We start from the raw sequence: 24,591 nt of genomic DNA on the forward strand, positions 1-24,591 counted from the left end.
ACGGCTGAGTTCCTTTGCTCTTCACCTGAAACTATCGAAGCGTTGTTGATCAGCTGCGCCCCAACACAAAATTAAAAGTTTTTGAAAAAGAAAATCTGTACAGTGGAAGTAAGGAAATACTTAAATAAAATAGCAGTCAGTCACATAGAAAAACAAAAGCGGTTTCCTCAGATTTATTTCATCAGCCTCCATCCTCGTTTTGTTTTTCCTGCCGTAACGCCGCTTCAGTGTGTGATGGCAGAGCTGGCCTTTGTTTCGTGGTGCTGAGCCATGCTGTGACCTTGGGAAAGTGACTCCAATTCTCTGGCTTCTGTCGCATGCCGGACTTGAGGCCCTACCTTCAGGAGCCTGGTGGGCTGTGGCTGATCTGCCCTAGTCCCATCCCTCTGATGACAGGTGGAGGGTGGAGTCTGTGCCCTGACGCCTCCTTTCTTGGCCCCCAGTGTTCCGTGAGCTGTGGTTTGGGAGTGAGGAAGAGGGAGATGAAATGCAGCGAGAAGGCCTTCCAAGGCAAGCTGATAACGTTCCCCGAGCGGAGGTGCCGCAATATTAAGAAGCCAAACCTGGACTTGGAGGAAACCTGCAACCGGGGGGCGTGTCCCACCCGTCCAGCATACAGTCCAGCAGCTGGGTGGTATACGTCGCCGTGGCAACAGGTGAGCATGGAGAGATTGAGGCGGGTGAAAGTTAAGCGAGATTCCGTTTACAACTGCTGCTGTTAGGGACCCGTCCAAACGACCTGCGTTCCTGGGCAGGTTCCAGCATCGGTGAGCCTCCATTTTCACATCTACAAAACTGAGATGATAATATTGTGCAGAGTTAGGTTTTTTCTTTTCTTTTTTTTCCCAATGAATAAGTAATACAAAGCAGTTGGTCCCAAGGTACTGCTAATGTTCACTGTTGTTGCTGCTATTAAAACCACCACTAGCTCCTCCTGTGTTTTAGAAATGCTGCTCAAGAGTCTTGACTCACGTGGTTCTGGTGTTTCTGAGGAGTGTCACTAATGGCTAGCATGTGTCACACCATTTCCATGCACTGTGTTACATACTACACACGCATCTGTCTCCTCCCTTCACCCTGGAGCTGACGCTGTAAGCTCACTCAGTCATGCTTTGTGACCCCTTGAGCTGGAGCCCACCAGGCTCCTCTGTTTAGGGATTTTGCAGGCAAGAATACTGAAGTGGGTTTGCCATTTCCTCCTCCAGGGGATCTTTTTGACCCAGGGATGGAACCCACGTCTCTTGTATCTCATGCACTGCAGGTGGATTCTTTATCAGCTGAGCCACTGGGGAAGTGGTCTTATTTGTGGGTATTATTGTCCCTGTTTTGTGGATGAGGCTGGTAAAGAGTTAGGCAGTTGATCAGCCAATGACACACAAGTTTTAAATTCAGATGTTCCAGGTGTCCTTTTCCTCAGAAGACTTGGAAGAAACTTTAGAGGCATCGGTGTGATGCTTATGAGCTGGGATTGGTTTGTGATGCTGAGTCTGAGAGGACAGCACGTCCTCAGGGATCCGAAGCTATGGTTTGGTTGGTCCTTGCGTTGTTACAGCTAACAGGCGTTACATAGCTCTTCAGAAAAAACAACTCTGGCTTGAGAGGTGCTGCCAGCCTCACCATGAAATTGGATTTCTTTTAAAATTGTCTACAATTGTTTTAGTCATTTAACAGACTTGGCAATTGATTCATGCAGAATTATTTAGATCAGATAAAAGCAAATAATTACCAGTGGCAAATCTTCTCCCCCTACTGCTGCCTGTTTTTGTGGATAAACTTTCATTAGACAACAGCCATCCTCATTTGTGTGTGTTGTCCATGGCTGCTTTAGTACAGAGGTGAGTAATTGCAACCAAGGTCATACGGCCCATAAAGCCTAAAATAGTTACTGTTGTGAGATGGGAGTTCCCCACATGGCAGAGTAGGGGTTTGCAGGCACACGGAAATAACGGCTATTTAAAGACCAGAACCTACCCTGGGGCCTCAGATGGTAAAGAATCTGCCTGCCATGCAGGAGACGCAGGTCCCCTGGAGGAGGGCATGGCAGCCCACTCCAGTATCCTTGCTGGAGAATCCCATGGACAGAGGAGCCTGGAGGGAGAGTCAGACATGACTGAGTGACTCACACGTTCACCAGAAAAGAGCTTCTACAACTAAAGACCGAAGAAGGAGCCACGATGAGGTGGGTGGGACAGACAGAGTCGCAGTGCACATTTCAGAGAAAAACCACACTTGCAGAGCTTGTCCCCCAGGAGCAGGGGGTCTGCACTAGGAAGACGAGCCCTCAGAAGGTTTGGGCCTGCAGGCCAGTGGAGCTCACGTTCAGGCGTCCCAGAGCGCCGTGGGAAACAGCCACACCACTCTTCCAGGATGCGCTTTGAGCTCTCAGGCAAAGCAATGCTGAGAAAGGCGCCTGGGCAGACCTCCCGCCCATCCTGCAGAGTCTCCTGGAGAAGGAATCAGCTGGGACATACCCCGGGGCAGGGACAGTGGTGTCAGACTCTCTGGGGGCCCATCCTACGCAAGGACACTGGTGCTGCAAGCAGCATTCTGTAATCCCCCTCCAGCTCGTTAGCCTGGAGTCCCCAGGCCAAGCCCAGCCTCCCAGTGAGCATGCCATAGCCGCAGACCCAGCCTCTCCCGCCAGCGGATGGACCCCAGCCTTCCACGGTGGGACCCAGCCTGCCCACCAGCGGCCTGCACCAGCTCGGAGGCACCTTGGCTGCCCGCCGCCCTGGGGTCCAGCCCCCCTCGTCACCAGGCCCACACAAGCTCGGAGACGTGCTGGACCCCACAGCGGCTGTGTCAGAAAACGGCCCCCTCGCCGCCACCTCCAGGGCCGGCCACCCCTCTGGACTCAGCCGCCAGACCCCAGGACCCGGCCTTGCCTGCCCCGGGCTGGCACTCATTCCGGGACCTGGCTGTGTGCTTCAGGAGGCGGCATCTCCCTGACCCTGACCCCACCAGAATTAAACCCATGCACTTAGGGGCGATTAATCTACAACAGAGAGGCGAAAGTATACAGGGGAGAAAATAGTCTCGGCAGTTACTGGCGCTGGGAAAACTGTGCCAGAAATGAATACATTTTCTCATCCCATGTACAACATAAACTCGAAATGGATTAAAGACTGAACTGTAAGACCAGAAACCATAAAACTCCTAGAAGAAAACATAGAATGTCCTTGGACATAAAGTGGAGCAATATTTTCTTTGGATCTGCCTCCTCTGGCAAGAGAAACTAGAGCAAAACTAAATAAAGGGTATCTAACTAAACTTAAAGACTTGTTCACGGCAAAGAAATCTGTGGACAAAATAAAATGACAGCCTACTGACTGGGAGAAAATATTTGCAAATGTTGGTGAAAAATAAGGGGACAATATCCAAGACATATAAACAACTCAGTGTCAAAAAACAACCCAGTCAAAAGGGGGGTAGGCAGAAGAATTGAATGAACATTTTTTCCAATGAGATGCAGATGGCCAAAAGGTACACAAAAAGATGCTCAGCCTTGCTAATCATCAGAGAAATGCAAACCACAGCCACAGGGAAATAGCGCCTGACACTGCTCAGTACGGTTATCGTCGCAAAGAACACGGAGAACATCTGCTGGTGAGGAGGTGGAGGAAAGCCAGCCTCCGTATACTGCTGGTGAGAGTGTAACCTGGGACACTGTGGAAGACAGTGTGGGCGTTCCTCACAAAACTGAAAACAAAGCTGCCTTATGGCCCAGCGGTTCAACTCCTATGTGGCGTGTGTCCATGAAAATGAAAGCGCTAATTAAGAAAGATACACGCAGCCCAGCGTCCATGGCAGCACTGTCTGCAGCAACCAAGGCACGGAAGCAAACTAACTCATTGCCCCCGACCCGTGAGAGGATGCAGAACTAGTTACATGGGCTACTCCCCAACCATGAGGAAGGGTGAGACTGTGTCATTTGCAACAACATCAGTGGACCAGGAGGGTATTACGCTTAGTGAAATTAGTCAGACAGAGAAAATCAAATATTGTTTATGACTTATGTGGGAGTAGAAAAAATGTAGCAAACAAACCAGTGATTACTGAAGGGGGAGAGGCATTAAGAGGTACAAACTACTACATGTGATATGTATATGTGTATACACATATGTGATATGTGTATGTGTGTATGTGTATATATATAATAAGCTACAAAGACAAGAGATTAACCAATATTTTATAATAACCATAATGGAATGTAATCTATATAAATTTTGAATCACTCTGTTGTATACCTGAGACTAACATAATATTGTACATCAACTATACCTCAGTTAACAAATTAAAATACTCACTTGTTCTTCACAAAAATAGTTAGCCATCTTCTGACTGAGATGATTTGGTAACTGATAGAGCTGTCTTTGAATTTAGCGCTAATTCCAAAACTCATACTCTCTTTACCGCAACATGTTTTTTCCTCTCAGAAGCCACTCTGCAGTGATGCTTGTCCCAAGTGGAAGTCCTCACCTGTCCACAATAAAATAGGAAAAAAATTATAAGGATAATGAACTGGTAGTGAGCTTTTTTTAAAGCAAAATACATGTAAAGATTAATTTAAAGGGCTATCCTTTCTCTGATAATATTTTCTTATTTGCTCTTTTGTTAGGAAATATCTTTATATGTGTGCCTGGAAAAAAATTACTGGCCAGTCCTTTTTAATCTTTTTTTTTAACCTTCCATTGGACAGTGACATGATGGACTTCTCCAAAACACAGTATCCACCATGCTGTCTCAGAATTTGGCTGGGCAGGGAGGACATAATTCCTAAGCTGTCTCAGAGCATTATATTTCTTTGGCTGTCCAAGTTCTGAACCATCCCCTCCACTATTGTATCTGCAGAGGTTGCCTGGAATTCTTTAAATACTGTGATGAACTGGCTGGATGTGTCTGTATTCGCTTCTGCATTCCTGTGGCAGCTTCTGTATGCCTGGAACCTCTCTTTTTCCTGAGTTAACTTGACTGGGAGACACAGGCTCTCGGGGGAAGCAGATGGCATTTGCTTCAGAGCCTTCTAATCAGATCAAACGGCGCCCGAAACGTGTTAGAGGAGAGGCTCAGTGGGTTCATGTGCCCTGCTCTGGACAAGCCCTGTTTCATCGACAGGCACCTTGGAAATGTCCCGAGGCACGGAGCTTTCTCTCCCTGCTGTCGTGACGTCAGGAAGGGCCGCTTCCTGACTGCTTCCTGTCCCCTCTCCTGCAGTGCACCGTGACGTGTGGCGGAGGGGTGCAGACGCGCTCTGTCCATTGTGTCCAGCAGGGCCGGCCTTCCTCAAGTTGCCTGCTGCGGCAGAAGCCTCCGGTGCTGCGGGCCTGTAACACCAACTTCTGTCCAGCTCCCGCCAAGAGAGGTAAGGCACCCCACCACGCGCAAGTCGGCTTTCCTCCTCTCTGGAGTATCTGTCCAACACCTGCTGCATCCAGTTACGCAGCTCCTGCCCAAACTCTCGGGGATGCCATTCACATCAGAGTCGGCGTGAGGAGCCCTCCTGAGAGGTGTGCAAGGCACACACATCCAGGGCAGTCCCTGATGGTGGTCAGCTCTAGCTGGTGCGCGGGTGTGGTGCAAGGGAGGCCCTGGGGAAGCTTCCCAGAGAGGGCCTTGTCTCCAGGCCTCCTGCTTGAGGCGAGTCTCCTTGTATCAAGAGGAGTGAAATGAGAAGGCAGAATGCAGGACACAAGCCCAGGCGTTTCTTCCTGGCCACACACAGGGCCTCTAGTTTTACTCAGGTGGGGATTCCTCCCGGTCCTCCCAGCCCCATCCCCAGTACACGGGAGGATCCCTGGAAGTTACACTGAGGAGGGGGCCTAGAACAGAACGAGGACTTGTCTCCTCTCTGCAGGAGGCAGGTCCCACGTCCAGTGAGGGGGCGAGGTCCCACGAGGGTAGTGGCGGTGGGAGTCGCTGGATGTGTATTGTGAGATCCAACCAATGATACTTGTCAATTGTTTGCATGTAGGATGTGAAGCTCACTCTGGGGTTGTCCTTAATAGTGTAAACAAAATACCAGACTCATAACAGAAGCTCAAATCATCAGCTATTCAGTTCAGTTGCTCAGTGGTGTCCAACTCTTTGCGACCCCATGGACTGCAGCACACCAGGCCTCCCTGTCCATCACTGACTCCCGGAGTTTACTCAAACTCATGTCATTGAGTCAGTGATGCCATCCAACCACCTCATCCTCTATTATACTCAATAATCAGCTATTAGCAATCAGTATTACAACTATAACCCAATGCAATACTTACTCTGATAGATCGTGAGACACCTCACGTCTGATTCCTGACTTACATCTAGCTTCCAGCACAAGCTAGATGTTGAAATTCCATGCTTATCTCAGGAGGGGTAAGTGGTGATAGTGCCGTCAGGCCCATGATTTTTGTATCCTCCAGTATTTCCACTGCATCAGTAGGATCATCTCTACAGTCTAAATACAAGCTGATCCAGACGTACATTCTGATTGATTAGGGTACATGCTAATGGACTGGGGTATAAGACACTATATTAAAAAATAACTGAACTTGGAGATTATATACATATAGACACATAGGCAAAGTCTTCCTCTCATGTCGCGCTTGTATCTCTATTGATATATCCTAAACTAGTCTCCTGGTGCCTACCTCCACCCCGTCCCCATCTCAGTAAACATGACCCCGTACTTCAAGATGCCCAGGTCAGAACCCTGTAGTCATTCTTGATTCTTCTTTTTCTCTCACACTCTTTACCCACCTGTCAGCTAATCCTCTAGACTCCACCTTCAGAATATAACCAGGACTTACTGGATAGAAAAGAACAACTCCATTTCATCCTTCTACCTGAGCGGAGACTCAGTATGGCTTGAACTTCTTGTTTTGGCCGTGAGGTGGAGGGAATTTATTTTTTTCAACAAGTACTTCTTGAGCAGCCACTCTGTGGCAGGTGTTGGCAACAGAGCAGTGAAAGAAAGTTGATCAGATCTTTGCTCGAGGCTGCCCATGGGTAAACATGTGATGTGATAAATGCCAGCAAATAGGACGCAGAGAAACAAACCAGGAAATGGTGGTCCTTCCTGGGGGCCAGGGGCTTGCTGTTCTCATAGGGAGGTCAGAGAGGGCAGTGCTAAGTGGGCACCTCTGAGCAGAGGCTTCAGGGAAACGAAAGGATGAGGTGGGGTCCGGATCCTCGGGTCACTGTAGAGACCGTAGCTCTAACTCCGGTGAACGGGATCCAGGGGGAGGGTTAGGGGCAAGGATGTGCCAGGGATGGGTGCCTGTTTCAGAAGGATTATCAGGCTCCCCTGGGGCTGGGAGGAGTGAAGTGTGTGTGTGTGTGAAAGGGAGCTTTAGGTGGAAGAACCACGGCTTAAGGAAGGAGCCGTCGGCAGTTCATAGGAAGATCAGATACAAATCGGGAGCAGCAGAAGAGGAAGAGCCTTGCGAGCTATGTCCCGGGGCTCAGAGGTGAGCCGTGAAAGGTGGATTCAGGAGGGACGTGACTGGGTACCCGTGGGTGGTGTGCAGTTTGCGGGGACTTGAGGGTGACTTAAGACTTGGAAAGAGGAGGAAATTCCAGCTCTGAATGACAGCGTTTACTCACGTGTAGGGGTAGACCCTAAATAGTTCTAAAGTAAAAAAAAAAAAAATCCTTGCAAATCCAGTCAAAGGACTGAGCCCTTACTCCTAAAACACACATTTATGCTTACAGGAAGAAAATTGTGTGTATAACTCCGTGTGCATTCTGTAACACCTGAGGCCCTTTGGGGTAAAAGCCTCTGATGCCCCGTGTTCTGCTTCCAGTAGGTAATCACCCCTGTTATCCTACACAAGGAAGGAAGTTTAAAAAGACTGGTGCTGATTTAAATTCATGTCTTCACAAATTGGCCATGAGATTTGATTTAAGCCTGCACAGAATGTCGCAGCTGGGCCTTCAATCCAGGTCCTCTACTATATGAGCTTCGTTGCTCCCCAGAGTAACGAGCCTGGAGTTGTGGCAGCAACCGTGGGGTGTTTATTAGAAGAAAAAAGAAATCTGAGTCCTCGCCCCAGGCCTTCTGAAACAGAACCAGTGGTTTAACAACATCCTCGGGGATGTCGTTTTTAGGGGAAATGCCTTGCAGGCACAACAGTAGTTTCCAGCTTATTTAGGAGGATCAGACATTAAGCTCAGGCTGGAGATGACTTTTTTTGTGTGTGTAAACATCCACTTGCAATCCAGTGACCTTAACCTGTTTACATTTTGTTAGTGGCTACGGTGCTTTAGGAGCCCGGCGGGCTACAGTCCATGGGGTCACAAAGGGTCGGACCCTGCTGAACGAATGACACTTTCACGGTGCCTCTGGGTGCCTTCATCCTGCTTTTTCCCCCACAAAGTCCTCATGTCTTATGTAAGAACCCCACGGGGCCAAAGGCAAGTTGATCCCAAGTCTCTGTCTGTAGGCCCTCACCATAAGGAAAAGGCTAAGAACCTGTCCTGATGCGCTGAACGTTTTTTTCTCACCATAGAGGATCCATCCTGTGTGGACGTCTTCGGCTGGTGTCATCTTGTTCCTCAGCACGGCGTCTGCAACCACAAATTCTATGGCAAGCAGTGCTGCAAGTCATGCACCAGGAAGAGCTGATCTCGATGCCCTCTCATCCCGGCAGGGCCAGGGTCTTACCTCGCAACCTCCGGAGAGACCAGCCCTCTTTCCATCGAAAGCTGAACACTGCAGACCCTGTGTGAGCTGACTGCCATGTTGGAGGGGCTGCTCTCGAGAACAGCCTTCTTGTTCATTTCCCTACTGCACACGGTACTCAGAAGCACTTGAAAGTGGGAAGCAATGACAAATCGGACTTACAAAAGCATAGAACACAAACAGACCGGCTTTGCTTTGCACTGTTATAGGAAGGAGGTGATGACTTGCCATGAGAGAGAATAGGTTTGAATTTTGACCAAGTGAGATGCTTGTGAACTTTGGGGACAGACCCCACCCCAGGGAACCTCAGAGGGTGGGTTTTGGAAATGTCCTTTTGGACTTCAGGTCATAGCCTGAGACTTGGAGTAATCTGATGTGGGTGGAACACGCTGCCTAACTGTTGCTCAGAGTTTGACCGGAACTGTGGACGCCCCAGACCAGGAGTTGTACAAATGCAGAATGGTGCTCACGATGGTGCTTGCTGCTGGACTAGCAAGCTTCATGTCCTGTTTCTCTGGGGTGTGTGTGTGTGTGTGTGTGTGTGTGTGTGTGTGTGTGTGTGTGTGTGTTGTTTTTTCTTACTTCATTGAAGGTGTGTGTGTGTGTGTGTGTGTGTGTGTGTGTGTGTGTTGTTTTTTCTTACTTCATTTAAGGTATATTCTGCTTATATAGAGAGTCTCCAAGACTAAAATTCACAACTTGAAAAGTATTCTGAGGCATATGCTGAAAACAGGGCAACGTGGACAAGTTAAGATCTCCACTTAATTGGAAGTCACACTCTGAAAAAAGAAAAAGAAAACATAACCACAAAGCCCTGTTGCCCTACACACTCTGTCAACCTCGTCCTTTTTGGTGCTAGCCGAACAAGTACTCGGGAGCCTCAGGTCTGCTCTTTGGGAATCAGCATGTGCATTTCTGGTAGAAACCTAAGAGGAGACAAAGAGCAAAATAGTCCTGCTTGGAAGGATGGGAAAATGTCATTCATGATGCTCCCCGCGTATTATCAGAGATGCTTGGAAAATTAGAGGCCACTTGTGGTTTTTTTCCCCTGGCAACTGACATGTTTAAATTTGCCCTAGGATTTGGTTAACAAGGGAAAAGTCACAGTGGCAATTGAGAAATCCATCCATCTTCTCGCTATGTGAATATTAATAAGTCATAATATGCCAGGACATTTCAAAGAACAAGTGTTTTGTAATCTTTCAGATGATATTTTCAGTCTTCAGAAGCCAGCTGTTGGTAGGCACTAATGAGCTTAAAATTGTTCTTCATGGGAAAAACACCACACCATCTTGCCAAAACCAAAGTAACTTACAAGACGGTGTCCTTCTGTAATATTTTGAGATGTGGTTATAAAGGGCATATTTATATAATTCTACTCTGTTCCTCAATGTCTTTGATGAATGTAACCCAATTTTACTGCTTTTAAAAGTCTAAATTCAAACAGGGATTTGCTCGCTCAGCATAACCAACAAGACAGTGGTTTGTTAAATTTAGAGCCTCCTTTATTCCATTCTAATTAAAATCATACATTCTCAAGTCTCAGAGAAATAATGATTAGAATATTCTCTCAGTCTCCTGGACTTGGCCTAGAATAGTGGCCATTTTATCATAAAAATAAACATAGGGCTCCATATCACTACCCCCTTGCCCTCTGAAAAAAATTTCAACTTGTTTCTTTATATAATTATCATTTTATTATTTTATGGAAAATTAATTTATTAATAGCCTATTCTTATGTGTTCTCACTTGCTTCTCTGAGGAAGTGAATTAATTCTGAGGAAAAGTGTTGAATAAATAAACACGGGGTATAGAGAAAAGTCAAAATATATGTGTAATATTTAATTATTTTATAAGTTTTATAATAAAGTGTTCTGTTTCTTTGTCTTTGAAACTTGTTAAGTTCTTGAATAAGTTAGCAAGAAGCTGGTCTTTACCAAGGTGATCTAAGTGTACAAATGTTGATTAAGACTCTCAATATTTTCTCAAAAAGCTGAGAAAAGATTGGAGGGAAGACATTAATCATTTTTCTTGTTTGTGCTTGAGGAAATTAGAAACCATTAAATACTGGAATGAAACACGTGACATTTACCATCTCATGGAAATGCTATTTTTTTTCTACTCTTACTAGTCACGTAATCATTTATTTATGGAAATCATCCAAGCTAGATAAACCATAAATGTAGTGGGTTTTCTATTTTTTTTTTCTGCTACTTGAAAATCTTTTTGCAGAAAGAAAGAGGGGAGGGAAAGGAGCAAGGAAGGGGAAAAAAAACTAAGTAATAAATTAAAAAGCAAGTTATTCAAGTTTTCTAAATTTCAAATCTTCAGACCAGAGGGAAATAAAAAACTATCTTGGCAAAGTAACTCCAAATGACCTGAATAAACTATTTTTTCCTGTATATGTATATATAATACATATATATATATTATTATATAAATATATATATTATATATAAATTATATATTTATATTATATATAAATACATATATATAATATATAAATTATATATTATATATTATATATATTGTAAATATATATTACATATATATAATATATATATAAAATATGCATGTATATTTTAAAAATATATTTAAGAGGATTTTAATGTGAATTATTGCTATTTTGCAAACAAAAATTATTATTAATAATGAAAAATAGATGGCAAAAAAAGGTACCTTCCTACTTTCTACCTTTTGGTAATATTATTAATAAAAACAACCATGTTCTCTCATTTAATCCCCACATCAGGAGTGGAAGGAGTCTGGAACAACCACAGGATGGTGTCCTTTTCAAAGAGAGAGAGAAGGCCACCTGAGCCTTAGAATTCTGTTGTGGCCCCTGAGATGCACGTGAAGAGGGTGTGACAAAAAAATGACCCAGCAATTCTGGGCAGAAGAATTCTGGGCAGGGCAGGGATGACCCCCGGTGGGGAGTTGAGGATGGAGGCAACACGTTGCCTCTTAGCCTGCCTTTTCAGTAAAGGACACGCAAAGGTGATCGCTGTTGTTCTCTAATAGCCGTTTCTCTGCAGGACAGTAGTGTCTCCTGGGCAACAGGACTTGAGTGTGGGAGCCTGCAACGCGAAGTCCTCTAGGATGGAGAGAGAGGACGGTGGTCTCGGCGTGGATTCTGTATGTCAGCCGTGGGAAGGCTGACCTCACGGCAGCGTGTATCATGCAGGAATTAACAGCACAGAACCCATGAATGCTAAATGCAATGTTGAGAAGGCCACTTACTTACGTCCCATATGGGTTTATTTTAGAGACTGTAAAAATCTGTATGCAGATTCCATGTTTCATCTGCCTCACCTTACCTTTCCTGAAGTAAGACCTTAAGGCCTCAATTCCTGATGGTCACACTGATGCTGAGGCTCGGAACATCTGAAGTGACATCATCAGTACAACCTAGGTGGCCGTACCTTCCTCCTCCGGAAGGGACCAAGGGTGAATTGATTCTTGAACTGCTGTCATCCATTTACTATAATCCTGAATTTCCCTGGAAACCCAAAACACTTCTACTAAATTTTTTATTTAATCGTATCTATTTAACTTAAAATGATGTGAACTAAAGTAAATAGTTTAAAAAGTAAACTTTTTATAATTCCTGTAAATGGAAAATCTATATTGTTTCCCATAAATAGAAGGCAAATAAAAGCCCACTGAATAGCATTCACATTTAATTTTAATTAAAAATAAAATACAGTCACTATAACTGCTTCACAGAATTCATACCTAAGAAACATTTTTCAGTAAGTGAACTGCTCCTAGTCCCTCTAGAATGTTTGGTTTAGCATCACTAAGCTTTAGATAAAATTCTGTGTCAAAAAGATTATTTTGGCCTTGAATACCAATTCATATTTGTACATAGAAAAGGCAGATTATATCCATTTGATTGTACCTATGGTGATAGAGTTAAGACATTTAGAATTGTTCAACAAGTTTTGTGCACAGAGAGGCCATCAGGAGCAATATCCAGAATGCATTTTTCTAAATGTATCCAGTTATTTGTTAGTTTCTGCAAAGCAACAGTAAAGGCCTTCAGTTCAGTTCAGTCGCTCGGTCGTATCCGACTCTGCGACCCCATGAATCGCAGCACGCCAGGCCTCCCTGTCCATCACCCATGCACAAAACCAGCATCCTCTTTGAACATTATGATGAGATACTTGCAAAGTATTTCTGTTTCCTCGTCTCTTGTTTCATAAGGGACAGTTGAGTTCATAATTAGTAATTTATACAGTTGTTGATTGGTGGAATAGATGAACGATGTTCAGGAATTGTTGCCAGCATGGTGACTGGGATGAGAAAGAGGCACCGTGGTGTAGGAAAAGGAAATCCTATAGGTCATTTCTCCCCAGAAGCCCAGTTTCTTGCAGCTCTCTTTGCTTCTATCACCTTGGCCTCCCGATTTAGGCTCCCTCTGCCCCGAATAGGTTAGGACATAGGTTGACATTACCAAGTGTTAGCCCTGCAGCACCCATAGCCCGTGTCGGAAAGCACTCCTCTAAACAAACACCTGGTACTCTGAATTCTCCATCCTCTCGGCTAGCAGACTTGCTAAATGTGGTATGCAGTACAAAGGGTGGCCCTTTCTCTGTTACTGATCAGAGCCCTGGGGGAGATGGTCTTTGAAGATAAACCAGGGCCAGGAGCTGTTCCGGTGGAGGCGAGGCCCGGACACATTTCTCTTTCTGAGCCCCCCTCTCCTTTCATGTGGCTGGAGCAGAGGAAGGATGGGGCAGCCCCCACCCCCAGCCCTTGGCAGAAGGTCTAGGAGGTCTCCCCTTCTTGCAGGCTTCCATTTCATATGCCAATACCAAGGGGACTAGTGTCTCCTATTTCTTGGAAAGAGGGTCCACTCTCCCCTGCCCTACTTCCTTTGAAAGTCAAGTTCTGTCTAGAAATGAGTCTCAGGACAAGAATTTCTAAATAATTAGCTCTGTTACCATCACCTAAGGATGTTATTTTATACAGAAACTTCCCAGGCCTCATTCCAGAAATTTAAGTAACCTGGGGGTAAGACCTGGGCATTTACATTTTTAAAGGCACTCAGGTTTCTTCAAGGAAGAGCTAGTTTAAGTCTAGGGCGAATAAAGAGGGGCCTGGGTCCGTCTGCCCTGCGCAGGCGAAGGAGGCCCTGGCACCCCGCCCTCCACTGCAGCTCTGCGGCGTGTGGCCCACAGTCAGCAGAGAATGAAGGGCTCTGGTGTATTCCCAGGTGTATGTTTCACCTGGGAAACTCCTCTGCTGGCAAATGCTGGATCAAGAAAAGACATCTCAGGGGACTTCCCCGATGGTCCAGTAGCTAAGACTCTGCACTCCCAACCCAGGGGCCATGGGTTCGGTCCCTGGTTGGGGAACTAGGTCTGACATGCGTTGTGTGTGTGTGTGTGTGTGAGACAGTCATGTCCGACTCTGCAACCTCATGGGTTGTAGCCCACCAGGCTCCTCTGTCCATGGAATTCTCCAGGCCAGAAAACTGGAGTGGGTAGCTGTTCCCTTCTGCAGGCGATCTTCCCAACCCAGGGATTGAACCCAGGTCTTCTGCACTGCAGGCAGAATCTTTACCATCTGAGCCCCAGGGAAGCCCACAACTCAGAGTTAGCATGCCACATGTAAAAGTTCATATGCCTCGACTAAGACCCAGCACAGGGGAAGAGAAAAAGGAAGAAAGAAAGAAAAGGATTTACAGGAAGGGACAAGGTCCCTGCTCACCTCTTCTCTCTTCCCGTTCCCGAGGATGTCAGTAGTCTACAGAGGGGTTCAGAGGGCAGTGGGACACCAGGATTGAGGGAAATCGGCCATTTCTCTCAGCCAAGCACCCTTATGCAAGAGCTAGGGACTGTCGTTTGTTTTCTTAAAAGTGGGTGGGAGGTTGCCTGAAAGAGAGAAGCCATTGAATTCCCAACGGAAAGTGTCTTTTGGCAATCACTCCCAGGGCTGCTTGTGTGTGAGTGAAGAAACCCACAGTGCGTGGAGACAGTGGTACTCCCGAGAGCCAGAGTCAAGCAGAAGGAAGCCTTCCCTCCTGTTTCCTGCCCAGTCATTAGGTGCCAGAAGGTAAATCAATCATTTTTATGAATTATGCCAACTGTCACTTCCTGACAGTTTGCCAGAAATCCACTGGCTGACTCGACTGAGTGAAAATAGGAGAAGCTTCAGCTTTTGTCCAACAGAAGACAAAAGAAACATCTTTTGTAATACAGGGAAGACCTACTAGAAGGTGCTTTGGGGCTATGCTAGAGAATAAACAGGTTAGTTCCATGGTTCGTGCTGTTCTGGGCTTCTGATTTTTCTGGTTTAATGACTAATTTTATTAAATTAAGGGTTTTTAAGATTGGTTCCAGATATTTAAAATGAACATCTGTCTATTTATATGTCAGCATTTTTTAAAGCAGTAAAAGAATAATTGTATTCAGTAAATACCTTTATTATGATGCCTACATGATGCAGAGCTTTTATTACAAGCAGAGAAGTCTGGTGAGGAGGCAGACTTTTCACACTGTTATGGGAGTTAGCATTTGTGATCACATTAAGTCTCTAACATCCAATCATATGGACCCGCTTATATAGTTCGCTCTGCCTAAACTAACATTATTTCCTGCATTTTTGCTATCTAAGATATATTCATTCTTCAACAAGCATTTATTGAGCATTTACTGTATTTCAAGGTCTGAGCATGGAAACAGATCCTGCTCTTTACCCAAAGGGACTGATTCTTTAAAAATATGAGATGTTCATTTGTGAAACAATCTGGCCATAGTCCAAAGTCATAGAGACCTAAGTTTTTTTTAAAAAAACTTCTTCACATTTACATTCACCCCACTCAACCTTTGAAAATACTTGTTTTCCCTGTAATGTTGCCAATATCACATAATGCTAATCAGGATCACGTGAATGTGAGGAGGTCCTTCTAAAATAATAAAATCCCCCAATTATAATTAAGCAGAGTACTCTGCTTTCAAATACATGTATAAAAGTTATGACCTGGAAGAGAAGGTAGTTATCATTTCATTCTCTCTCCCTCACAAATATAGAGACTGAGACCCAAATAGTTCAGGGCCTTTCCTAAAATTACCCAGTGAGCTAATGGTAAGTCCAAGTGTAACGTCAGATATGATCATTTTCAGGCAAGTGTTAACTGCATTATATTTGATTTTTCCCCTGATAAACAAATGCTTTTATCGAGAATTACTCTGGAGACATCAGAGAGTTTTAATGAGTGTTGTGCTAAGTCACTCAGTCGTGTCTGACTCTGTGACCCCATGGACTGCAGCCCGCCAGGCTCTTCTGTCCATGGGGACTCTCCAGGCAAGAACACTGGAGTGGGCTGCCATGCCCTCCCCCAGGGGACCTTCCTTGACCCCAGGATGGAACCTGCGTCTCTTGTGTCGTGGTGTTGGCAGGTGGGTTCTTTACCACCAGAACCACCTGGGAAGAAGTAATTCTAATGAGTAGTGTTTCAAGTAAAACCTAATAAGAAACACTGCCAAGTTCACATGATATTAACTTAAGTTCCCCTTCCTCAAAAGAAATACTCTGGACCGTAAGAAGCATAAAAATGTTGTCATACTTTCTACACAGGGCAAAGGTGACCCCATGAAAGATCCAGTTTTTAAAAATATCTGACCCCTTTCCTTTCCAAAGGCTGGTATCTTCAGGGACTTTGCTTTGAGCCATAAATTATGAAAGATGTTGAAGGTGACAAAAACTTTGTATTATAAATACACTAAAATACATTATATAGGACACTTTAAATGGGTAGATTTTATGGCATATAGATTATATCTCTCTTGAGATATAAAAATCTGTTTGAATAATATGCTTGAATTGAGGACTGTCTTTGATCACACCTATAATCATCTAGGAACTTTGCTACGTAACACTAACTGTTTCTGTACTGTCCACACCCCCATTTACCTGGTTCAAGTGTGCCCCAAACAAATTCTGTGTACACAAGGGCCGGCTTCACTCACGCATCTGCTGTTTCACTCAGCCAGAGAACGGTACTTTTCAGCCACTGTCCTTGGTACTGAAGATACAATTAGAATGGAAGGTCCATGAGGGTAGGGGATTTTTCTGTCTTGTTTAGTGTGGTATTGCCTTTACCTACCATTTCTTGAGTGGATGGTATATGGGGGAACAGGACAGACATAGTCTCTTGCCTCTTCACCCATGTAGTCTATGTGTTTGGTTTTTTTTTTTTTTAGGGATTCAGAAAATTCAATAGGACTTTTACTATAGAATTGAAATAATCTATGACTGAGAACTCTGTGGAGCCAGAAAAAGAGAACTAAATCAGATTGTTTCTAAAAGTTTTTTTTTTTTTTTTTTGTGATTGTTTACCTTGATGACTGAGATGAAAAGGATAAGCTCAATGTTAATGTTTATTTTAAACATGTTCTAAATGGATTCCCTATACTCTTTCCAAAAGGAGAAACATTCACAGTATCAATATTTAGAACACAGATAGTAAGCATGTTCGGACACAAGAAATATCATGAATCAATATGTTTAAAATGGACATATATGCTGAAAGAGTGTTTGATCTGTTGATAAACATAGAACTGGTAACCATAGTTAAACCCCTGTCCCTGCTTGGATTGTGTGAGGAAATTAAGCAGACTGGAAGTCAGCCCTTCATTTTTATTGGGATGTCACTCAAGGCTAAGGGCCTGTCAGGAGCCAGTTTGTTTCTGCTGGACAAGAGTAAGGTGGGAAGCATTGCTGAAGTTCTGAAATCTGGGCCTTCCCTGGTGGTCCCCTGGCTGAGACTCCATGCTCCCAGTGCAGGGGCCTGGGTTCGATCCCTGGTCAGGGAACTAGATCCCAAATGCAGCAACTAAGACCTGGTGCAGCCAAGTAAATAAATATTTTTTTAAAAGTTCTGAAATCTGGTTGTAGAAACAGGGGAATGGAGGCATTGTGCCTCCAATTCCCATGGCATTGTGCCTCACCCATTCAATCTACTCTTTAAGAGTCTGGCAGGCGTGGCTACGTCTGGCACTTCTAGCCATTCCCCCCCCCCCAAATTATGATAAGGCTGGAGTTGGAGAGAGTGGAAGGAAGAAAAAAAAATGAATTTAATGTTACTCCCTTCTATCCCACACATTAAAAGAGAAAAAGAGGTATACCCGAGGGAAGGTATTTTGGACACAGTATTCTTTCATATCATGTGCTTTCCATGAAACAGATCTTTTAAAATGTTTTAACCCATTACTGACTGGAGGATTTTTGCAGAAGTTAATGCCTGTAGCCGTAATACGTCTCTGGTCCATACTGTGTTAAGAGTGATTGATGAAAAGTAAATGTTTTGCTTATTTTCATAAAATTTTCCTAGGACCTACTTGGAAAACCAAAAACAACAATGTAATGAGATGATCAAGTGGGAACAGCAGGGAGAGGCAATGATGATGATAATGACTAACATTAATGCACAGCTGCTACGTACAAGGGGCATGCTCGGTATTTCCCATATATTAATCTCAATTTCTATAGTTATCTGAATCTTAAAACAACAATGTAAGATAATTATTATTAACTCTTCTGGTTTTTCATAAGAACCAAGGCTCACAGACATTTTGTACAAAGGCATTAGATTCACAAGGACACCCTTATGTTGATTAAGAGCAAAGAATCTGCATTCCCACAAACCTCAAATTCAAATCATAAATTCCCTCTGAGTACCCATCTGCTTACTGGCAACATCACTTGATTTCTTTTGCACCTTCATTTCAATATCTAGGAAGAGGCATTGAATCATTCATTCAGTGAAAGTTGGCACCACTTGCGCTGGATCCTGCAAGGTTGAAGAGAAACGGAGTTCTGATCTCTTTGGGTTTATATTCGTGGATGAGGACAGCTGTTAACCAAGGCATCCCGCAGACCAACCCAGAAAATTACAACCAGGATGAGTGCTCAGCAAAAAAGGCACAGAGCTGCAGCAGAGACTGCATGGTGTTGTAGCCATGTGCTTGAAATCCTGAGTCGTTTCTTCCACGCCAGTCTGGGTGGGATTTGATTCCCAAAGCCAGCACCTGCATTCTTGCTTTTAAGGTCATGCTCTCACAAGCTGCACCCACCTTGCCTGCAAATACAGAAAACCACTGGAAATTTATTCCCCAATTCAACCCTGCACAGACTCGCAACCCAGACGTCATTCATGCATTGGTGACTGACCTGATCAGGAGTAACTATAGCGACTAGAACTGTTTGAATGCTCAGTTAAGTGTTGTGCCCTCAATACTCCCACAATACAAATGGGAATGCCTGGACCATAATACGCAACACATTGGTACCTAAACAAATGACAATCAAGAAAAAGAAGACATGGCAACCCACTCCAGTATCCTTGCCAGGAGAACCCCATGGACAGAGGAGCCGAGCTGGCTACACAGTCCACGGGGTCGCAAAGAATCGGACATGACTTAGCGACTAAACAGCAACTGTATAGCACAGGGAACTATATTCAGTATTCTATGACAAACCATTATGGAAAGGAATATTTAAAAAAAAGAATAATATATATGTGTATGTATCTGAATCACTTTGCTGTACAGCAGAAATTAACACGTGATAAGTCAACTATATCTCAGTAAAATTTTAAAAAAGAAAAAGAAGACAGAATCAGTATAAAGAAGGCAACAGATGCTCTTGCCAGAGCAAAGGAGATTTGAAGGGCAAAAGACAAGTTTATGGTTTTTGGAGCTCTCCAGGAAACAACCTGAGAACCAAGTTTACTTACGACTGAGATTTCATGAGGCCCAGAGCCGTTTGACCCTCCCTGCCCGCCTCCTGGCACAAGTGCCCAGCTGAGGCCCTCAGCTGCTGAGAGCTGGCAGCCTGCGGATGGCCGGCTGCCCAACCCCTCCTTCTCTCAGAGTGGGAGGAAGCTGGTTCCTGTGTCATTATTAATTAAATCCTGACCAGGTGGGCACTGCTAACGTCTTTTCCAGCGGCAGCCTTGCTAACGAGATCTCGTCACTGAACTGAGCAGGAAACCACCTTGGCTGAGGCCAAAGCACTTGTTCCCCGTCCAAATCCACTCACCCAGGTAGAGAGCTGAGTTGGAGGTCAGCCTGCGATTCTCAATGGATCAATTGTTTTCACCCATCTCCCCTCTGCAAGGTCCGGAAGACGTGAAATAGGATTTGGGGGAAGATTAATGTGTTCCTTTACCGCACTGTCTGTCTGGAAGGCACACTCTGGGAGTTGTTTCCCAGCACAAAGCGTCTTTCAGAGTCACCCTGTGAAAACCTGCTCTTTGGAAGATGGTGAGCAGGAGTTAGGTGTCTCCGTTTCCCTGGTACCAAGTGGCAGGGAGACTTAGCAGTGATCGAGTTAATCTTATCAACTCAGATAACTCAGATGTTGGTTTTACAGCCTTCAAATGCAGTAGCCAGGTAATCATCACCAACCAGCTCAACTCCTTTCCAAAGCCTTTACTGCTGCACAGAGAGAAGGGGGTTGATAATTACCAAGCCCCAACCATGTGCCAGATATTGTCCCAGGCTCTGTATCTGCATTCTCTAATTCTCACAGGAAATCCCTTATCATCACTTCCTCCCTTTTAAGGATGAGGAAATTGAGGTTCGATAAAGGTAAGTAATTCTCTTAAGGTCAAAGAGCAAAACATGATATTACTTGGGTTTAGAATACAAGTCTGTCTCAGGTAATAAAAATCTTTCCACTTAGGAAAGAGAGGTGCATGCATGCTAAATTGCTTCAGTCGTGTCTGACCCTTGCAAGCCCATGGAGCCCGCCACGCTCCTCTGTCCATGGGATTTTGCAGGCAAGGATACTGGAGTGGGTTGCCATGCCCTCCTCCAGGGATCTTCCCCGGGCCAGGGATGGAACCTGCGTCTCATGTCTCAAGCACTGCAGGTGGTTCTGTACCACTAGCGCCGCCTGGGAAGAAAAGAGAGGAGTGTTGTTTAAAAAAAAAAAAACAAGGCAATAATAAGATCTGTTTTAAAATTGCCCTATGGTTTCCACTTATAAGATGATGATAGGTCACCTCAAGACTAACTCTCAATCAGACAAATTTTGGATGAAATAGGAAAAACAATCGCCTGACAATCTTGAAAGTAAACATAAACGGGCACATTGTCGAGGAGAAACAAGCACGAAGAAGCTAATAGCAAAGGAGGAAGTTTCTTTTCTTTTCCTTTCTTTCCCTTGTGTGAAGAAACTCAGATATTCACTTTAGTAAACAAATGCTTTAAGTTAGCTATTTCAAATATTTTTAAAAATCAAAGATTATGCCTAAAGAACTAAAGAAAACCATAAGGGTGAAGGTTAAGAGAACAATTTCCAAATAGAGAATGTCAATAAAGATATAGAAATTACAAAAAAAGAATCAAATTCTGGAATTTTAAAAGTCCATTAACCAAAATGAAAAGCAATTTATGAGAGGGGCTAAGAAGCAAATCTGAGAAGGCAAAAGGAAGAAGCAACAAACTTGAACATGAACCATTGAGATGACGATAGTTTGTGATATGCTTTAAAGTTAGAAACTGATGACTCCAGCTTTGTGCTTTTTTTTTCAAGATTGGTTTGACTCTTTGGGGGGGTTTTGGCTCCATATGAATATTAAATTTTTTTTTCTATTTCTACAGGGGAAAATGTGCCATTGGAGTTTGGATAGGGATTGCAGTGAATCCGTAGATTACTCTGTGTAGCATAAACATGTTTAACAATATTAATTCTTCCAATCCATGAACATGGGATATCTTTCTATTTGTATCTTCAATTTATTTGATCAGTGTCTTACAGTTTTCAATACACAGGTCTTTTACATCCTTGGCTTAATTCATTTCTAAGTATTTTATTCACCTCCACTAGCTTGGTTCATAGTGATGCTTCCTAAGACCCAGTTGACTTCACATTCCAGGATGTCTGGCTCTAGGTGAGTGATCACACCATTGTGATTATCTGGGCTGTGAAGATCTTTTTTTGTACAGTTCTTCCGTGTATTCTTGCCACCTCTTCTTAATATCTTCTGCTTCTGTTAGGCCCATACCATTTCTGTCCTTTATTGAGCCCATCTTTGCATGAAAATTTCCCTTGGTATCTCTAATTTTCGTGAAGAGATCTCTAGTCTTTCCCTTTCTGTTGTTTTCCTCTATTTCTTTGCATTGATCACTGAGGAAGACTTTCTTATCTCTCCTTGCTATTCTTTGGAACTCTGCCTCCAAATGGGTATATCTTTCCTTTTCTCCTTTGCCTGTCGCTTCTCTTCTTTTCATAGCTATTTGTAAGACCTCCTCAGACAACCATTTTGCCTTTTTGCATTTCTTTTTCTTGGGGATGGTCTTGATCACTGTATGCAGGTCAAGAAGCAACAGTTAGAACTGGACATGAAACAACAGACTGGTTCAAAATTGTGAAAGAAGTATGTCAAGGCTGTATATTGTCACCCTGCTTATTTAATTTATATGCAGAGTACATCATGAGAAATGTTAGACTGGATGAAGCACAAGCTGGAATCAAGATTTCCAGGAGAAATATCAATAACCTCAGATATGCAGATGACACCACCTTTATGACAGAAAGTGAAGAAAAATTAAAGAGCCTCTTGATGAAGGTGAAAGAGGAGAGTGAAAAAGTTGGCTTAAAACTCAACATTCAGAAAACTAAGATCATGGCATCTGGTCCCATCACTTCATAGCAAATAGATGGGGAAACAGTGGAAACAGTGACAGACTTTATTTTAGGGGGCTCCAAAATCACTGCAGATGGTGACTACAGCCATGAAATTAAAAGACCTTTGCTCCTTGGAGGAAAAGTTATGACCAATCTAGACAGCATATTAAAAAGCAGAAACATTGCTTTGCCAACAAAGGTCAATCTAGTCAAAGCTATGGTTTTTCCAGTAGTCATGTGTGGATGTGAGAGTTGGACTATAAAGAAAGCTGAACGCTGAAGAATTGATTCTTTTGAACTGTGGTATTGGAGAAAATTCTTGAGAGTCCTTGGACAGCAAGGAGATCCAACCAGTCCATCCTAAAGGAAATCAGTCCTGGGTGTTCATTGGAAGAACTGATGTTGAAGCTGAAACTCTGATACTTTGGCCACCTGATGTAAAGAACCGACTCATTAGAAAAGACCCTGATGCTAAGGAAGATTGAAGGCAGGAGGAGAAGGGGACGACAGAGGATGAGATGGTTGGATGGCATCACTGACTCAATGGACATGAATTTGGATAAGCTCTGGGAGTTGGTGATGGACAGGGAGGCCTGGCTTGGTACAGTCCATGGGGTTGCAAAGAGTCAGACACTACTGAGTGTTTGAACTGAACTGAACTGACTAAAGTATTTTATTGCTTTTGACAGTACTGTGAATAGAAATTTTTTTCAATTTCTTTTTCAGATAGTTTGTTGACAGTAGAGAAACACAACAAATTTGACCTGGTGAAAAGAGATCAAGGTGGCTAAGTCAGTGGACACAGAGTTCACCTCCCCACACAAAAACATCAAAAATACATCTACACATGGAGCAATTGTCACTGAAAAACCAGGAAGTAGCAAGACCAACACTAGCAACTGTTGACCTCACTTGCAGTCCAACATGCTTCCTAAGTGCTCCGCTGCCTCTGAAAAAATAATAAATTCAGCCCAACGCTCAACTGTAAGTAATGGAATCCAATATTCTAGTGACTGAGTATGCTGAAGCCCTGAGTTTCATTAGTTTAAGAAAGAGTTCTTAATATTTACTGTCTCAATTCCCTGAATTAAACAGACATTAATAAATGCTAATTACTAAGTATATTAAAATAGTGCATTGAAAGGAAGACCACACTGGAAGCCAGAAAATCTAGGGTTTAGGTTTTACTCTGCATTAATTCTCTCCATGAACTTAATTTATTTTCATACCCTCTGGAACCCAGGATATCATTAGCTCTTGTGATTCTCAACCCTGGATGTACATTGCAGTAAGGTGGAGAGAATGTAAAAAAGGTCATGCCCATGCCTCACCTCCAGAGATTCTGATTCCACTAATTTTGGATAGAGCTGCAAGTTCCCCAGGTTATTTTTATATTTGGTGGGACTTGGAACCATTAATCCAATTCCAACAACACTGTAGATGAGTCATTTAAGGGCTCTTCCAAGCCCTTGAATCTTCTGTAATTTTATGATGGTTTCCATTCTCACTGAAAATCTAAGAATGACTTCAGCCTATTGTGTAAGTGGCCTGAAAGTGCAACTCACGAAAAAATTTATTTATCTGCCCCGGGTGGGTTCAACAAGCAAAGATTGGAAACATCTGAGCTGAGTATTGGTTGCTCTGGGGACACGGGACACAGTGAGGATGGGAGAAAGAGGTCCTCAGGGAGCTTGTTGGAAAACTCATGTCAAAGCCTTTTCAGAGGTATGTCATTGTTGCTAGGAAGCCAGCAGCAAATGCCCTGCCTACGGGCTATTTGTACACTTGATATCACAGGGCACTACAGTTCACTAGCTCCACAAACACCTACTTTCCTTCTCCTCACCCAGGAACATCTGAAAACTCACATCGACATTGGCAAAACTCTTTTGACAACGAGAGCTATTGAAACCACTCTTGGATGGTGAACACCACAGAGGAATGAGACAGGGACATAAATGAGGAGGAAAATTACAGCTTAAATTTAAGATTAAACTTGAAAACTTCGTGTTCTCTCTCTGTCCTCTTTCCAATTCCCTGATGCCCTACTTCAAAAAGTCAGTCTTATTGTTGAATATGGATCTTCAGCACTTATTTAGCAAGCCTCTGCCATTACATTCATTTTTCTTTCTCCAGAGAAAAACCACCCCACTCTGGAAGTTAGGATTTTACATTGAGAACAGAGAATACTGGGGCTCAAAGGAGAGGCAAATGAGGACAACTCCAAGATTTTTTGTTCTTTCTTTTTTTTAAGAGCTTTTCTCTACCTAAGGTGGGTACCA

At 43.8% G+C, this 24,591-nt stretch overlaps 2 protein-coding genes and 1 long non-coding RNA gene across 6 annotated transcripts in view; 2 read left to right on the top strand and 1 right to left on the bottom strand.

The window, feature by feature from the left end:
• The window catches only part of ADAMTS18 (ADAM metallopeptidase with thrombospondin type 1 motif 18), a 145,229-nt gene extending 134,670 nt beyond the window's left edge, over positions 1 to 10,559 (top strand). For 2 of the 3 annotated variants that reach the window (XM_043435378.1, XM_043435380.1), the window contains 3 exons: positions 444 to 656; positions 5,215 to 5,362; positions 8,493 to 10,559. In XM_043435378.1, the coding sequence (XP_043291313.1) occupies positions 444 to 656; positions 5,215 to 5,362; positions 8,493 to 8,608 (477 nt within the window). In that variant the 3' untranslated portion in view covers positions 8,609 to 10,559. The remainder of the gene's footprint in view (positions 1 to 443; positions 657 to 5,214; positions 5,363 to 8,492) is intronic. The other variant, XM_043435379.1, reaches the window with a different exon arrangement.
• SYCE1L (synaptonemal complex central element protein 1 like) overlaps positions 654 to 24,591 on the bottom strand; it is a 92,079-nt gene continuing 68,141 nt past the window's right edge. Inside the window, exons 12-15 of the mRNA XM_043435384.1 lie at positions 18,365 to 18,752; positions 14,381 to 14,544; positions 11,983 to 12,164; positions 654 to 4,479 (exon numbers count right to left, since the gene is read on the bottom strand). The gene's annotated coding sequence lies outside the window, so the exon portion shown is untranslated. The remainder of the gene's footprint in view (positions 4,480 to 11,982; positions 12,165 to 14,380; positions 14,545 to 18,364; positions 18,753 to 24,591) is intronic.
• On the top strand, positions 23,092 to 24,584 carry LOC122420332. 2 transcript variants are annotated; one of them, XR_006263260.1, is made up of 2 exons: positions 23,092 to 23,293; positions 24,160 to 24,584. It is a non-coding gene; the product is annotated as an uncharacterized LOC122420332 (long non-coding RNA). The 2 variants fall into 2 exon arrangements; XR_006263261.1 differs by having other exon boundaries at positions 24,446 to 24,584.

Source organism: Cervus canadensis, chromosome 18, assembly GCF_019320065.1.
Source record: "Cervus canadensis isolate Bull #8, Minnesota chromosome 18, ASM1932006v1, whole genome shotgun sequence".
NCBI classification, from domain to species: domain Eukaryota; kingdom Metazoa; phylum Chordata; class Mammalia; order Artiodactyla; family Cervidae; genus Cervus; species Cervus canadensis.